The sequence below is a fragment of the Lynx rufus genome, unplaced genomic scaffold (assembly GCF_022079265.1).
Source record: "Lynx rufus isolate CCGP_SWC_20201006 ecotype Redwood Valley unplaced genomic scaffold, mLynRuf1.p SCAF_7, whole genome shotgun sequence".
Lineage (NCBI taxonomy): Eukaryota > Metazoa > Chordata > Mammalia > Carnivora > Felidae > Lynx > Lynx rufus.
Window position 1 is genome coordinate 56,043,031 of NW_025814889.1, and position 18,227 is coordinate 56,061,257.

The 18,227-nt window shown below is 39.0% G+C and overlaps 1 protein-coding gene and 1 long non-coding RNA gene across 5 annotated transcripts in view; one reads left to right on the top strand and one right to left on the bottom strand.

Annotated features, from left to right (window-relative positions):
- C2CD5 (C2 calcium dependent domain containing 5) overlaps positions 1–8,103 on the bottom strand; it is a 99,176-nt gene extending 91,073 nt beyond the window's left edge. For all 4 annotated transcript variants that reach the window (XM_047065365.1, XM_047065364.1, XM_047065363.1 and 1 more), the window contains exons 1-2: positions 7,938–8,103; positions 7,664–7,783 (exon numbers count right to left, since the gene is read on the bottom strand). In XM_047065365.1, coding sequence (XP_046921321.1) covers positions 7,664–7,753 — 90 coding nt within the window. In that variant the 5' untranslated portion in view covers positions 7,754–7,783; positions 7,938–8,103. The remainder of the gene's footprint in view (positions 1–7,663; positions 7,784–7,937) is intronic.
- LOC124501315 (uncharacterized) overlaps positions 7,958–18,227 on the top strand; it is a 41,707-nt gene continuing 31,437 nt past the window's right edge. Inside the window, exon 1 of the long non-coding RNA XR_006959734.1 lies at positions 7,958–8,046. This is a non-coding gene — a long non-coding RNA (uncharacterized LOC124501315). The remainder of the gene's footprint in view (positions 8,047–18,227) is intronic.

Below are 18,227 nucleotides of genomic sequence, written 5' to 3' on the forward strand. Positions count from 1 at the left end.
CTTTCTTCAATGGAACAGCATGTATAGCATTCTTTGGGGGAAAAAAAATGCCAAAATGTTATAAGTCATGTAATATATGCCTACATACTGCACAGGTTATTTGAGAATGTACAACAAATGGTAACAACGGACCCTAGAAAAAACAGAACAGGTTGGTTAAAAGAAACACAGTATGAGAGGTTGACTCATTTTGTACCTTCTGATTCTGAACCATGCACATACACTTCCTATTTGTAAAATGTATTATTTTAAAATTCAAAAACATAAAAATTCAAATCATATTATATTTTCAAATATATTCAAATCATATTTATTTTGATTAAAATTATAAAATTCTGGATCCACTTCCAGGAATTTATCCTAAAGAAACATTTTCACATGAGTCTCCTTCCTAAAAAAAAAAAAAAAAAACTAAAAAATCTAGTCATTCAATAGGAAAATTGAGTAAATCACATGTATCCCCATTAAAGAATGGAATTGATTTTATGCACTGTCATGTGGAAACGTCAATGACACAAAAACTGAAAAACAACAAGTTATAAAATATATAAAGCATTATTACAGTCGTTTTTTAAAATATGATAAAACTTTTTTTTTTGAAAGGAAGGAGGGGGAGTAAACAAACACATGCCAAAGAATTGACAGCAATCATCTCTGAAGAGAGGACTGACATGGTAGGAAATACAGTACAGCTTACAGCATAGTAAGTACAAAGGAAGGGGTGTTCAAGTTTTACTTCTGAATTATTTCAATCTTTTGTAATGGGAGCTATTCATGTATTACTTCAATAACTTATTTTAAATCACAAACAGTAAAGAATGAAACTTAATGGGGATGGGGAACCCTGAGAGGAACAGAAATTACTGTTCAGTTACAAATTTCATTACATTTTAATATTCAAAATATCAAGGAAATACTTATTGCTTAAATTACCTAGTAACTGCTTAATTTGAAGTAAAATGTGGTTAGGATTATAAAACTATTCAAAACCTTTCAAAAGCCAAATGTACTTAACGGTTTGGATTCAACTGCCAAAACTACCATATCATTCTTTACGTTATGAATTCAGAGCCCCCTTCAGGTTTGTCCCACTATACTGTACTGTTATATTGTGCCTTTCATTGTTTTTTTTGGTCAACTGCCCATTCTAGATACAGTAAAGATCTGATAGCTCCAAACTGCATTAAACAAACATTTTAGAAAAAGGAAAAGGCTAAAGTGTGTATTTTTGCCAAATTGTGATGATTCCCCTTCTACTAAAGAATCATAGTTCATTTGGTCTTATTTAATTCGAAGGAGATTTTATTACCCAGCAATTAAATGAATGCCTTACAACTTTATTAAAGAACCTCAGGGATTTTAATGAGATTCCCTAGTAAAGTAAAAGCATTCTCTTTCCCCACTCATTAGCTAAATTACCTTGAGAAAGTTATTTAACCTGTTATTTAAGGCTGTTTCCTCTTCTGAAAGGGGGGTTGTTGTAGTACATGAAAAAAAATGCATGTAGAGACCTAGCAAAATGTCTGGTATGTCATTAAACATTAATTTCTTTTCCTCTCTCTGTTCACTCACAGGCTCCTGGGTAAACACAAAATGACAATATACCTTGCTGAACAGTTTGTAACATGCACATTAATACCAGCATAAACTTCCATTAATACTTCTTTTATACAGAACTTCTACCTCATTTATCCTGGAAATTCCTGCAAGAATAAACATCTTTAAATACTACTTGGTCTTCACTGGCTTCCTAAATTTCTCACATCATATGTAGTAGAAATTCCCTCAACCAATGCAATCCAGACCTGTATTTGATCAGTTAATCAAATAATACGGTTAAATCAAGGAATCATTAAAAATGATACAAACTGTAAACATTTTAAGATAAAACATACAAATAAATATTCATTCCTCTATCTTTGAATGTAAGGCTAAGGCCTCTTATTTGAGTAAGGGTCCACTGTTAAGAGTTCTGCATCATCTTTTTTGCATAAGCCACACCCATAATGTACCATCTGTGATTTCCAGTTTAGGTTTTTTTTATGATGGTAGAACTTAAAATTGCTTGTAAAAATATATGAACACAGAATCCTAGATTTTTTACAATCTTTTCTTCATCTAATTCAAGAGTAATGTTTAGTGACTGTATCCATATGTCTTTACATAACATTATCAACTTCATTTTCACACTTATTTCACCAATTTACATAAGGTTTAAATACATTACAATAACAAATAGAGTTGGCATAAAACAGGTTTGGGGAAAAAAACAAAACTGCCTTTTGGTAAAGTATTATTAGCCAACTGATGGGAGAAGTACACACACAGGCACATTGGAGAATAATCTAGCAATGTGGGTATTCAAAAATATGCTTATGGATGGGGCACCTGGGTGGCTCAGTTGGTTAAGCATCTGAATCTTGATTTCAGCCTCAGGTCATAATCCCAGGGTCCTGAGATTGAGCCCCCTCAGGCGGAGCCTGAGCATGGAGCCTGCTTAGGATCTCAGGATTTTCTCCCTCCCTTTCTCTCTCCCTCCCTCTGTGCCTTTCCCCTGCTTATGCTCTGTCCCTAAAATAAAAAAAGAAAAAAGAATAGGATTATGGAAGGAATGCAGAACACTGGGGACTGTGATGAGTGAATTAATGCAAATTTGTTAACAGAGCTTCTACTGTACAAACTTCCACCCCGTAGTTTTCAGACCATTCAATAATCTGCATCTCCCTACCTAGCAAATTTTATTCCCCACAAGAATCCTCCCTTCAATTACATATGCTCTATCCCTCTCCTTTTGCTTTTACCAAGTTTATCCTATTCATCTGAAAAATGTCCTTTTTTCCTCTCTGCCTATAGAAATTTGACCATCCTTCAAGTCCAGCACAAAGACTTCTCATGACCAGCTCAGGCACCATTATCTCCCTCTCTTATGAGCTTATACAGCACTTACAGTCTACATCACACAATTTATCCCTTTATTATACAGTAACCCTTCATTATCCCCTTTTTCCTGCGTTAATCTTTCCCTTTCTGCTGGATTTTTCCTGTTACCACACAAATATGTTCTAATATCTTCTAACTTAAGTACTGAAAGCCACATACTCCCCAAATAACACACCATTTCTCCTCTCTTCACAGCTGTATTTCTTTAAATAATTGTCCATTCTTGCCACACCTCTTCCTCACCTCCCTTGTACCCCTTGTTAGCCCTCTTTAACTCATTACAATATGGGCTTCCTTCACATTCCTCTTGTTGGCATCAGTAACAACCTCCATATTGTCCAATACAGTGATTTCTCTGTCCTCTTTACTTGACCCCCTCAGTGCCATTTAAATGGTTGAGGGCTTCCTCTTTCCAGAAACTTCCCCTCTTGCCTTTTCAGACATTACTTTCCTGATTTTTCTCTCCCCCAACTGGCTGATAATTTCCGTTTTCTTCCCCTGGTCCCCCTCCTCTAATAGACATTTAATATCAAGTTTTTTCAAGGATCCATTCTTCTCTCTCCCCTCATTCAGAGGTTTAAAAAAAGGGACAGAACCAACTCCTAAGGGAATTTTAGAAATTTCTATGGGTGTTTTTGTGGAGAACAATAGTAATATTTAGGAGGAAGGACCAGAGAAGGTAGGTGTCCTGCAATGTAAGAAATAGTCCCCTACAATGAAGACTTGTCTCATGATTTTCAAATGTCCTACCAGACAGTCACAAAGGATTAAAAACCCATCTCATTCTACAGATAAAAGTACTGTAATGGAGTTTTCATATACATAATTGTCAAGAAATAGAACCAACGTGTAAATTAAGAGAAAATTCTGCTTTTTCCCATGAGTTGACTACTTTGAAAAATCAGATAGCAATGAAGGCCATCTGAGATGTCAAAACTGCACAGCTGTCTCACTCTCTACGGAGTCAGATTCATATGATTTTTATACAAAGTGAGGCACTCCCTCTCTTGTATCCTTGCTTTATTTTCTCCATATTCTCTCTATTTAACAGAGTTTATCTTTTCTTTAATGATCTTCTTTATGAATTCCCGCCTCTCACTAAAATGTGAGTTCCATGATTAAAGAAATTTTTGTCTAATCCACTGCTATTATCCCCAGCACACTGTATTATACTCAGTACAGTGATGGGTATATACAAAGGCTTAATAAACATTCATGTTCTCAATCTGATTACTTTGCATCTTCTACTATGTTCATGAAGAAGTACTTCCATATTGAAATACAAATTTTAAAAAGTCTCTTATCATACTATACTTAGAGCAATATATTGATTTTTAATTGTAAGGATTGTTTACATCAGCTATAAATATCATGCCAGCGTAGTAAAGAGTGGATTTCAAAACACCTGCTATATAAAGTGGGTACTGGGTCTCACGGAATTGAAAAGCACTGGCCTGTATGAGCTCATTTCTAACTCACACCTCTCTTCTAAACACCACACTCACAAATCTAACTTCCTCACTGACAACTCCAATTAAAGTTCTTAAAGACATCTCAAACTTAACACACCTCGACGGAAACTGACTCTTCATCTACTCAATCAATCTCTATCAATCCCATGGAGTCTCAGAAAATTACCCCAAAATTCCAGAAAACTAAGAGTCATCTTTTAGTTTCCCTTTCCCTGGTCCCCTACTCCAGTCGACCAATAAATCCTCTAGAATCCCTCTTCACGGTGTATCTGGAATCCATCCACTTCTCTCTATTACCAAACCAACATTTTGGCCCCCATCTTCTCTTTTTTGAACTATTATAGAATCTCGTAATTAGCTATTTGCTTCCGAATAGCTTTCTCTTTTCAGTTCTTTCTCTTTTCAGTTCATACTCCAGGTAGCAAAAAAGAGTACTCATCTCAACAACTGCTTACTACAGAATTTGGAATAAAATCCATACTCCCAATCACGGCCTCTAAGATCCTGAACGATTGGCTCCCTGACTAACTCTACAACTTTATCTTACACCATTTTCTCCTTTACTCACTATATGCCAGTCATACACATCTCCCTTCACTTCCTAATACACTCCCTAAGCAGCTGGCTCCTTCTCATCCAGCAGGTCTTCTGATGGACACTTCCTCAGAGGTCTCCCCCAATTACCCAATCTAAAACAGATGTTCCCTGTTACTCTCTATTGCTTTCATATCACTCATCACAGTTACATATTTAATCATTTCTTTGCTTTTTAATGTCTGTCTCTTCCACCAAAATATAAACTCCATAAAAGCAGGAACGAAGTCTATTTTGTTCACTATTACGTACGCATCAGCTACACCAGTGACTAGCACTGGACCTGGCAAATAGCACTTAATAAGTATTTGCTGGAAGAAGGAATTAATAAGTCACCCTTAAATCCAACCCCTCCCTTACCAGCAAAACCATTGATTCCCAAGGCATTATTTTACCTAGGAAATGTCCCTTAAGTCTTTCTCCTCTAGTTGGTTCCCATAGCCATTCTCAACATGCACGTACTGCCTGGATAATTTTACCACCTTCTTAACTGATCTCCCTGCCTCAACTCTCACCTGTCTAGTTCATCAATAACATTATCATACAAGTCATCCTATAAACAACCTAATACAAACATCACCTTATTTCATTTCTGCTTAAAAAGTTCTCTTTGCGGGGTGCCTGGTGGCTCAGTCAGTTAAGCCACCAACTTCAGCTCAGGTCACGATCTCACAGTTCATGAGTTCGAGCCCCGCATCGGGCTCTGTGCCGACAGCTCAGAGCCTGGAGCCTGCTTCGGATTCTGTGTCTCCCTCTTTCTCCGCCTCTCCCCTACTCACACTCTGTCTCTCTCTCTCTCTCTCTCAAAAATAAATAAACATTTAAAAAAAAGTTCTCTTTGCCTACCCCTGCTTATAAAGAAAAATTATTCAGTACAGAAAACAAGATTTGGCACCAACCTACCTTTCCAGGCTCATCCCCCACAACCTCCACTACTCACATATTCCCTTTTACTCCCCAGACACATCCTAAACTAAGATAGTTCCCTGAACATACCATGTATCCCATCCTGTGCCTTTGACGTTCCTTCTGTCTGGTAACATCCTGAGTATCCTTCAAGGTTCAGCTCAAATGTCATTTTCTTAGTAAGACTTCCTAAACCTTCAGAGACAAAATGAAGTTTCCATATTCGACAACACTCATCACCTTGTCCAGAGAGGCAATGTTAGCACAGTGGTTAAGAGAACAGACCACAAGGCTATTTACATGGTTAAGAAATCTTAGGCAAATTATTTACTGTTCCTAGGCGTTACCTTAACTGTAATATGGGATAATAATATAATAGCAGGACTGTTGTAATAAGAATTAAAAAGTGCTTAACAAAAACCTGGCAATAATGAGACTCAACAAATGTTAGCTATTAGTTATTAACCTCAACTATATGGGTCAGTCTCTGAGCTACCTAAAAGCAAAGACAATGCTTTGGTAATCTGTGAATCTCCATTACCTAACAGCTGACCCAAGAACACACACAACATGTTTTCTCAAATGAAAATGAAGTTGGGATTAAGAATAACTATAGCAATGTTTGGGAGGAAAAACTGCAATTATTAAGTCAGAAAACCTTTAGGGAACATCAAGAATATTTTATACTGAGGGGTGCCTGGGTGGCTCTCAGTCGGGTTAAGCATCGACTTTGGCTTAGGTCATGATCCCACGCTGGTTGGTATGAGCCTTGGGTGGGGCTCTGTGCTGACAGCTTGGAGCCTGGAGCCTGCTTCAGATTGTGTCTCCCTCTCTCTCTGCCCCTCCCCCATTCACGCTCGCGCTCTCTCTCTCTCAAAAATAAAAAAGTAAACATTAAAAAAAATTTTTTTTAAAGAAAAGAATATTTTATATTGATATGAAATCAGGTTGTATATTATCCTGTAGCTATCAACTCTAAGCATTAATAGCCCAAATAATTATTATTCTAATGCTCTGGCTCATCATGTCAACTTTCACTACAATTTTTACTTGGCTTCTTTCAGACTTTGGGTTATTACCTTCCGGGCCCTAGGCCTGTGCTAATTTGCATGAGCTTTAAACTAATCATCTGACTTAAAAAGCAATTTTGCAATTTAAATCCATGGCACTTAATTGGCTTCCTACCTCAAGGCACTAAATTACCCTAAAACAGCTCATCACACCTACCAGTCTATACAAGAGCAGAAAGCTTTCCAGCTGTGTTTTAACTTAACACTGATGATTCAGAGAATGTTATGCTAAGGGGTGGATCGCCACGCCTTGTAGGTCTCCAAGTGCCCATAACGGACTGTATCTACATTCTTAACGTGATCTCCATCACTTCGGCGTCAGAAGCCACCTTCCTAAACAGAAGAATGTACGTGTGTGTGTTTTCGGTGGCTGAGCGGCCACGCCTCGGGATCGCTTCCTGACTGGCAGGTGGCCTGTTATAAGTCCTGACATCAGGGTCACCCCAGCATGCAGAGCAGTAACTGCCTCCCCGCGCGGCGCGCCACAGACGCCTGTGAGCGCTGCACCCATCACATGGGCTGCAATCTCGTCAGTCAGCCCTCAAGGGACGGCTGGAGAAGCACCGCACAAAGGACGACAGTCGAAATGAGAATGGGCTGAAGAGCTGGGGGTGAGGTGGGTAGGATCCTTCACAGGGCTTGGCACTCCCTGTGCTTTGAGGGGCAGGACCTTGCACCAACCTCCACGAAGGCATCAGTCAGGTCACTAGCTCGGTCCATCACTGGCAAATGGCGCCCGGCCACGATTTTCACCTTCAGCTTCCCAGGCATCTTTCTCGGCTTCGGCCTCTCCTTGGGCTCCTGCAGAAACAAACAAGCGAGTCTGCGCCGAGCTCCAAGCCCGGCGGGGGAGGGGCGGGAGCGCGCGGGAAGCGGCGCGCGCTGCCGGGAGCGCGCGGGCTAACTGACAGTGGAGGGCGCGCTATGGCGCGCCGCGCCGATGGTTGCCACTCACTCTCGGATGAGTAAGGGGGCTGTCCCGCGCGGGCGCTGAAGCCTCATTCCGGAGAGGCAGCCGGAGGAGTGGTCCCGGTGGATTCTTCTACCCCAGTCCCACAGTGCTGGTAAGAGAAGCAAAAGCCAGTCAGCATCCCGTGGAGCCTCTGCCACCCCTACTTGTATTTTCCTCCCCCCAAAATGGCGGCTTTCGGGGCGTGGAGGAAACATCGATCATTCGGCGCTCGGCGCACTTTGTAGGGGAGAATTTAAATTCACGGAGAGCAGATGGAGGGGGCGGGACGGACTTCGAGGAAGCCAGAGGGCAGGGAAATAGGTCGAGCCCTGCATCATCCACCGAGCCGAGGCTGCTTCCCTGAAGGCGACCTGGCCGCGTCCTTCAGGGACGAAGCGCTGGTTCGGCTCCGTGACTTTACTGGTCGCCGCCTTCCCAGCTGCAACGACTTATTCTCGAAGGGTATAACGGAAGGGGTAGCGGCGGAGAGTGCTAGAGGAGCGATTGCCATCGGCCTTTACCCGTTAGTGGTTCATAAAGTCTGGTTAGCTGGTTTCTACCTGGACGGCGTGTAGTTTTTGTTTTATACGAAGGAGAGTAAGAAATTTCAGGGATATCTCGGGTAGTCAAATAAGTCTTCTTTAGCAACATTTTTTTATTCAGTCATATACACGTGTACTGGGTTGTAGATGTTACTGGTTAGGTCTTGGGGGAAAAAAACAAAACTTTGAAATCCAAAGCCACTGCTTGAAGAAGTCTGCCCTGCATTCTTAGATCAGGTCAGTGTGCTTAACAAGCGCAGACAAGCCCAAAGATAAGACCTACTTTATTGGCAGGAGTTCAGGACCTCCTACCCTGTGAAATTTTTAGTCAACTGCGAGAAACCAACTAGATGAGATTAATTAAACATCTTGAACAATCAACCCAATTACATATATACATAAACATGCAAAAAAGAGGCATAATCTATAGGCTCAGACCATCAGAAAAAAATTAGGGAAATTAAGGCACACTGCACAGGATGTAACCCAAATCACTCCATACCAAATATCAAAAACAGCATTAACGGTACATGCCATATCAAATACCAAAATCACCATTAACAATTCCAGTAGAAAGATTTTACCCCTGGATTCATCAGGAATGGAAAATTCCCAAATGAAGATTTTTTGTTTGTTTGTTTTTGTTTAAGCCAATGTAACTTTAACTTTGAAAACACTGAACAGGTCCGGGTGCCAGGCTGGCCCTGAGGGTGCAGCGTGTGACTATTGATCTCCAGGTGTGAGTTGGAGCCCCACATTGAATGTGGAGATTACTTAAAAATAAAATCTTAAAGGGGCGCCTGGGTGGCTCAGTAGGTTAACAGACTTCAGGTCACCATCTCTCGGTTTGGGAGTTCAAGCCCCTTGTAGGACTATGTGCTGACAGCTCAAAGCCTGGAGCCTGCTTTGGATTCTATGTTTCCCTCTCTCTTTCTGCCCCTTCCCCTCTCATGCTTTGTCTCTCTCTCTCTGTCAAAAATAAACAAACATTAAAAAAATTTTCTAAGGCAGCAAATCCTTCTATAGAGGGAATGTTGTTCACATTAAGTGAGAAGTTGAACTTCCAAAGGGAAAAGAAAAAGGCTTCCTCAGAATAAAAATTTCAAATATTAATCACTGACTTTTTGGAGTACAGAAAACTATCCATTCAAACTATGACTAAAGGCTAGAAAGCCACAGCTCCCAGGTAGATTTCCTTAGATCCTACTGCAGCTTTCTGTGCAATCTAACTACTCTTAAAATGCCCTTACCAAACTCTCATGGTGAGCGACAGACACTGTGTGACCAGTTCATTTCGGTATGTTTTGTTTTGGTGGTAGATTTGAAATAGATTTTTTACTGAAATCAAAGTATTACCACGCTACCAATTCATTAAAAAAAAAACTAAAACCTAAAAAGAAAAAAATTAGAAAACTGAAGTTTTGCAACAATCTTAATGGAAAATAATGTTTTGTATTACAAGATGTTGTAATGTAAAAATATATTTGCAAATTACACAATTAGAGGTTAACAATCTCAGCTTCCTAATTAGTATCCTGTAAGGTACTTGTTCATACCTGTTGCCTCAGGCTTCATTAACAGGAGATTATAATTAAGCTGCTTCCTGAAGACTTTTTTTTAGTAGAATTAAGCCTGACTTCAGTTTGTTTTCTAATAATTGTACTGGTTTGTTTTAATTCATGCTGGGCACAGTGTGGACTTTTCCTGACAAATCTATCATGATCTGGTTCCTGATTAACTTTTGTAGCTTCATACTTTACCGCTCTTTTTGCATCTCAGATCCTACAATAAATAAAGTTAATATGTATTGAGTATTTGCTATGTACCTGCTACTGAATTCAGTGCTAGGGAGCTTTTAAAGCTCCCTAAAATCCTATGCAATAGGAATTATCAGCCTTCATTTCATAGGTAATGAATTTGAAGCTTTGCAATGCTTACTTGGTGACCCAAAGTCATAGAGCTGGTAATGTTGGAGGCAGGATTTATATCCAGGTAGTTTGATTCCAAGAACCCCTCTTTAAAGGCTGTGTGTAATTTCGGGGGCACCTGGGTGGCTCAATTGGTTAAGCAACTGACCCTTGATTTCGGCTCAGATCATGATCTCAAGGTTCATGAAACTGAGCCCCAAGTCTGGCTCTGCTCAGGCAAGATACAAATTGCTTGGGATTCTCTTATCTCCCTCTCTCTGCCCCTCCCACACTCGTGCTCTCTCTCAAAGAAACACTTAATAAAATTTAAAAAAATAGAGGCTTATGGAGTTTCCTATAAACTATGCATTCTGCTCTGTCTAGAATGTCTTGCTCATAGTCATCCTTGCAAACACTTAAGAACTCGTAACTCGATTTAAGTATTACTTCTTTTTTTAAGTTTATTTATTTTGAGAAAGAGAGGTGGTGAAACCAGAACCAGGGTAGGGACAGAGAGAGAGGGAGAGAGAGAATCCCAAGCAGGCTTCATGCCATCAGTGCAGAGCCAAACTGAGGGGCTCCATCTCAGGAACCACGAGATCATGACCTGAGCCAAAATCAAGACAGAGATGCTTAACTGACTGAGCCACCCAGGCACCCCTGGGTTACTTCTGGGTTAGAAGTGTTACTTCTAACGTCTTCCCTTATCTCCTTCTTGATAAACCTACACTCCCACTTCCACTGCTATGCTGCTACTAAATCCAACATATCTATTATTACACTGTCTATATACATAATTGTTTTTCTGTGTCTCTCCCCTATTAAACTTTTGAGTACCTAGAGGAGAAGGGCTGTTTCCTGTACATCTCTCAATTCTCAGTTCCCTCCCTGTGCCTTTCATGTGATCCATAAATGCTTACAGAAGTAAATACTTGTGGAATTAAATGTTCATAACGTATACATTTATTGCTTTGCTCTCTTTTCTGGCTTCCTAAAATGTTCCTTTTAATCCTTCTCCATCCTCTCAAGGTTAAATTTCTCAAGGGTTATCTATATTTGGTGCCTTCTCCTCACTTCACAGACACTCTTAAAACAATTTCTGACTTTAGCTACCACCACTCTACCAAAACAACTTTCACCAAGGCCATCAATAACTTTTGGCTGTAAAATCCAGTGGACAGTTTTCATTTTACAGGACTCAGTAGCATTTGACACTGTTAATCATGTTCTCCTTGAAATGGTCTTCCTCTTCATATTCAGACACCATGCTTCTCTCATCTGTTCTGCCATATATATATTTATAAACGTTTATTTCTGCCTTCTCAGCTTCCTCGCTGTCCTTAACAAATACGAGTTTTCTTTAGGGTTTCAGTTCTTGTCCCTCTTCTAACTATAGTCTCTCCCTAGGTGGTCTCATTCATGCCCATAATTTTGATTTCTTTCTATTGAGCTGAGGATTCTAACACTTTTATCTTTAGCTCACAACTTTCTTCGAGTATCTGGACCCATATATTCAATTGCCTAGTTCCTGTTTCCATGGGGAGTATCCAAGTGACCTTAAAATCCATATCCAAAACCAAACTTATTTTCTTTACCTCTCCTACAACTGTAACAACAGCAATTACAATAACAACAACAAAACAAAAATCCTGGTCCTCCTCTACTGTGTTACCCATCTCAGATTGCAAAACACCAGCTACCTAGTCAAGTGCTCAAGCTGAAAGTTTGAGGGTGGGTACAAATGACAACTTGAACTCTCAGGTACTTTTACTTCTCAAGCAGCAAATCAGCTGAGTAAAGGGTAAAATTGAGTTAAATTGTTAGGTAGACTCATCTTCCCATTGGTTCCCTTGTAGCTCATAAAGGAGTGTTTCATGTATGGTGGCCACAGTGGCCACAATAAGTTAAAGTTTCTCTAGATTGGAAGATTACTGAAGTGGGAACACGTTGCTTTGTATCAGTATCGGTGCATTTGGTGGGCCATGTCAACCTGGTGTAATGAAAAGGTTATAGGCCTTGACTTACTTATTGTGCCAGCATCAGGACAAGCCCTCCTACTTGTGCCTGTACTGCAAAGCCTAAAGTTTTCCGCTTACGTCTACTTAAGGCCTTTGTGGAAAACTCTAGCCACAATTGATAATAATCTTTGACTCTTCCTCTTCTTTACCCTTGATGCCCAATTAATTTCTCAAATCCATCTACTTTCCACCATTATTTCTCACCTGGAAGACTGGAATCCCCACTGCTACTCTTGCTTTCATCTAATGCATTCACCATAAAGTAGCCCAAGTGATCTTTTAAAATCATAATCTTTGCATTACTCTGTTTTAGAGGAATTTCTTGCCAAAGATCAGGGGATACTCCCTTATTCTTGTCAGACCCTTTTCTTTATAAGAAAGTAAAAATGTTCAGGGGTGCCTGGGTTGCTCAGTTGGTTGAGCATCAGACTCTTGATTTTGGCTCAGGTCATGATCTCACGGTTCATGGAATCGAGCCCCACATCAGGCTGTGGATTGACAGTGCCAGAGCCTGCTTGGGATTTGGTCTCTTCCTCTCTCTCTGCCCCTCCCGCATGTGTGCTGTCTTTCTCTCTCTCTCTCAAAATAAATAAATACTTAAAAAATAAAAGATTTTAAAAAAATTAAAATGTTCCGGGGCACCTGCATGGCTCAGTCGGTTGAGCGTCCATTTCTTGATCTCGGCTCGGGTCACGATCTCATGATTCATGAGATTGTGAGCATCCGGCTCTGTGCTGACAGCGCAGAGCCTACTTGGTATTCTCGTTCCCTCTCCTTTCTCTGTCCCTCCCTCATTCACTTGCTCTAGGCCACTCCCAAAATAAATAATAAACATTTTAAAAAATAAATAAAATAAAATGTAAAAAGTAAAAATGTTCTGAAATTCAAGAGAGAGACATCGAAGTGGGTTTTTATTTTTGTCTTGTTGGGTTTTTTAAAGTCAGATTATACCTTCTTCCCCTGGTGTTAATCTATCACCTAGCACCGAATTATTCCATTTCAAATGAATTGTTCAAATATTGTTTCATTTCAGTATCTACAAACTGAAGTAGGTCCCAATTCACCTCACTTCCCAGGACCCAAGTTATATGTCTGACCCTTAAAAGTTAACACTATACTTCCTCCTATACATACCATTTTTCCTTTCCCAATTAGATGGCACTAACAGAGTTTTTATGATCCTATAAGCCATTATCTTCACAGAGACACTAACACTTACATTAATTAAATTAATCACATTGATATATAATTCCCTAACCCCTTGAGGTTAACTTCAAATCTTTTCCTATTCTTAGGGGAGGAGCCCAGTAATCTATACAATGTACACTGGAAAGCAAAGCTAGAGATACATATTTACTGAATTTGTCATTCAGCAAGATTCAGCTCCCAGTGTGGAGAAGCATTATTCGATAGAAGAGTGCTGACAAGTGGAATGGTTGCTAATTACTGCAATTGATGGAAAGAACAAAAGTAAGCTGAGTTTATGGCTTGTGCCCTGCACAGCCTACTGTCATATGATACCTACTCGGTCTGTTCCAGATAGCTACATAAGAAATTTTTAAACCTGCTATAGGTTGTGTTGCTTCCCACAGGAGGGAGTAGTTTTACATGTTACAGGTGCTATACATGCAGACAGCAACTGCAGTTCAGATGAAGTTGAAATTTTAACAATACTTGGCAGAAACCCTATTGGAACAAGATAAGTTATATATCTTTTAATACTAAAGGTGTCAAAACTTAAAAAAATAAATCAATTAAGATGTTGGGACTTGAATAATATTCCAAGTTTAAACTCAGCTACATACCCTGGGACCTTACCCACTGTTACTCCCCTTGTGTCTTGGCCACCAAGTAGATAATCTCTATAGTGCCTCCTATTTGGATAAAGAAACTGAACCATCACTTCCCCCAGCTGAGGGAGGTTTGTTTAAACATCCCCTGGTTCATATTACTCTTCATGCCTATTTACTGCTATTCAGATAAAAACCAAAATTTAAAATCTAGACTGTAAGAGTCTGTAAGATCATGTAATCTTACATGACTTTATTTTTCATGACTCTTCCACTGACCTATGCTGTCTGCATTGATCTCTTTTCAACTGCAAAAAACCCCACCATGTTCCAATTCTTAATTATTGATGCTGTGTGGAAAAAAGAAAAATTGAATGTATTCCTCACATCATAATGGTTGGAATTTCTATCACAAAGAATGAATATCCCTGATACATAAAGAGCTTCTAAAAAAGCTAAAATCCTTTTGGAAAATGGAGGAGAAATATAAACAGATGGTTTATAGATAGTTAAAGGGCCCTACAACATATTAAAGAATTCTCATAATAAGGATGCAAATTTATAACATAAGGAGTTGTTATTTCTTGCATACCAGAAAGGGCATAATCCAAAAGTTTGACAATATACTCTGTTAGAAAGGCTGTGGGGAAATAGATTCTATCATATACTGCTAGTGGGAATGCAAAATTACATAACCTATATGGAAGAGAATTTGGCAAAATTCAGCACAGTTATGTATGGATTTGTGTTTAACCCAATAATGCTACTTTTAGGAATCTACTCCAGGGGCACCTGGGTAACTCAGTTGGTTAAGCATCCAACTCTTGATTTTGGCCCAGGTCCTGATCTGGCAGTACATGAGACTGAGCCTCGTGTCAGGCTCTGGGCTAACGGGGCAGAGCCTGCTTGGGATTTTCTCTCTCCCTCTGTCTTTGTCCCTCCCTCCCCCACTTACTTTCACTCTCTCTCTCAAAATAAATAAATAAACTTAAAAAAAAAAAGGGGGGGGGGACTCTATCCCAGAGAAACACTAACAAAGCTCAAAAAGTTGAGTGTACAGGCTATTAATGGCAGCATTCTTTGAAATGGCAAAAGACAAAGAACAACACATATGCCCATCATAAAAAGACTGGTTGAATAAACTATGTTATTTTGCATACTTAAATAATATACAACTGTAAAATAAAAATAATATCTATATACTATTATAGAGTAATCATCAGAATATACCAGCTAAGCTTTAAAAAGAAGAGGGGAGGGGCGCCTGGGTGGCTCAGTCGGTTAAGCGTCCGACTTCAGCCAGGTCACGATCTCGCGGTCCCTGAGTTCGAGCCCCGCATCAGGCTCTGGGCTGACAGCTCAGAGCCTGGAGCCTGTTTCAGATTCTGTGTCTCCCTCTCTCTCTGCCCCTCCCCTGTTCATGCTCTCTCTCTCTCTGTCTCAAAAATAAATAAATGTTAAACAAATGTTAAAAAGAAGAGGGGAAAAAAACAAGTGTCTTTTATCTAAGAAAGGGGAGGAATAATAATACAAAGAAATTGTACTTACGTATATTATTTTTATTTCTATTTATTTTTTTAAATGTTTATTTCTTTTTGAGAGAGAGCGTGAGTAGGGAAGGGGCAGAGAGAAAGGGACAGAGGCTCCGAAGCCAGCTCCATGGTCACATCAGAGAGTCTGATGTGGGCTCGAAGCCACAAACCATGAGATCATGACCTGAGCCTAAGTCAGACGCTTAACCAACTGAGTCACCCACGTACCCCAGGCTTATATGTCTTCTGCTTTGATGCAGTAAGACATACCCAGCACCAATGAAGTAGTCCTGCCAAAAAAGAAAGAAAGAAAGAAAAAAATTGAGCCTGAATCTGATCAAGTCTCTAATTACCAGTTTTACAGAAAATACAGACAAACATGTTAAACAACACCATGGGGAGGCAACCCAGAAAATCCAAAACATGGGCAATTCTATAGAACAAAAGACCAAGTTTCTTATACAAATATATTGCAAGGCAAAAAAAGGTGGTGAAAGTTATATATTTTAAAGAATTTAAGACATAATTCAACCAAGTGTTGTCTATGACTCCTGGGTAGATCCTTATGTAAATAAATCAACTGCAGGAACATTTTGGAAACAATTGGAAACATTTCAATTTTCATTAGATGCTTTAATTTTGACTAAATTTTGACTAAATTTTAAATTTTAGTGCTTTAATTTTTACTAAATTTTAATAAATAAATATTTATTGTTTAATAAATATATAAATAAATATTTATAAATATACATTTCTCAGGCATAATAACAGTCTTATAGAAATTTTAACTCTTTATATTTCAGAGATCCATATAATAATAAAAGCTTTATTTTAAAAGTTCTTCTACCATCGGGCATTTTACTCACTTTACTATCTGGAATACTCATGACATTTGGGTTGAAATCTGAAAGATGAGTAGAAACCCAAATGTTGCTTCCTCATATAAACTTTTCCCGAATCCCCAGACTAGGTCAGCTTCTCCTGTTATGTACCTTAAGTTATCCTTTCTGATACTAAAATAATGGTAACTAGATAATTAATTATACAAGTAGCTAATGTCTTCTGCCATAATATATAAGCTCCATGAAGTCAGGTACCTTCCATTTCAGCCTCACCATTGCATCTCTGACACATTATGCCCAATAAGCATTTCAGTATATTTTAATTGAAATAACACAATTACATACCCCTGGGGTACCGTGCTGGGTCATTCAACAGAGCCCGCAACTCTCTATCTCAGGATCATGAGTTCAAGCCCCATGTTGGGGCATAGAGCCTACTTGAAATATATATGCGTAAGACATGGGATACCTGGATGGCTCAGTTGGTTAAGCAACCAACTCTTGATTTTGGCTCAGGTCATGATCCCATGGTCGTGGGATAGAGCCCTGCATCAGGCAGCTCTGAGTATGGAGCCTGCTTGGGATTCTGTTCTCTCTCTCTGCCTCTCCTAGCTCAAACTCTCCCAGTCTCTCTCAAAATAAATAAGTATACATTAAAAAAAAAGAAGGTATTTAAAAAATGTATACACAAATGCATATATGTATATACAAATGTAAGAAGAGGCTCTGGTGGATTCCCAAGTCCAATGGAATGCCAAGGACTCATGAGGAGATAACATCCCTGATTCAAATCTTGACTCTGTCATTTACTAACTGTGAGATTTACTCACTGTTCCTGTAAAATAAAGGATTCTAGGGAGAACTAAAATAATGCATTCAACATTTCTAGTACACAGAAGTATCCAACAATTGTTAATTATTGTTTAGTTATTCATTTATTCAGCAACATTTTTCTGTGGCAGGAACTGTTCAGGGAACCAGATATCATGATGAATTAGAAAGGTGATATCCCTGCCCTCATAGAACACATTTTAGTAGAGGAAAAACTGATAAACAAGTAAATGAATACTATAACTTTGGGCAAGTACATAGACTGTAAAGGATGATAGAAAAAAATGATAGGGAGACAGTTTTAAATTGAATGACTTGACAATAACTCTCTGGACAATGATGTCCTGAAAATAGGAAGAGAAGAGCAATACCAAGATGTAGGAAGAAAAGGGACAATAAAGAAATTAGCTTCTCCATGATAAACTATTATGTTTATAGACTGATTTATTTTCATTATAGGTTTGCCAGGTTTTTTTTTTCTTTTTGGTTTATGTAATTGAAGCTGTTGTTCAGAGCACACAATAAAATTATATATTTTTTATATTATACAAATGGTAAAAATTGTTTTCAACTCTTCTGTATATAATTTTTGTTTATTGTTTGTTATAAAGCATGTATTCCCCCAGAACAATGCCTCTTATAGTGGACATTCAGAGAATATTTGTTGGATAAATGAACTTGTTGAATGAAGAAAGCACTACCTGTCAGTTGTTGGAGAAATTTAAGATCTCAGGTAAATGGTAGTTCCTCAGTGTTTTAGTTGACCAGCTGTGTGGCCCTTTTAAATATATGCAAACAGCACCCCTTTCAAAGAGCTCTTAGGAACTTTTG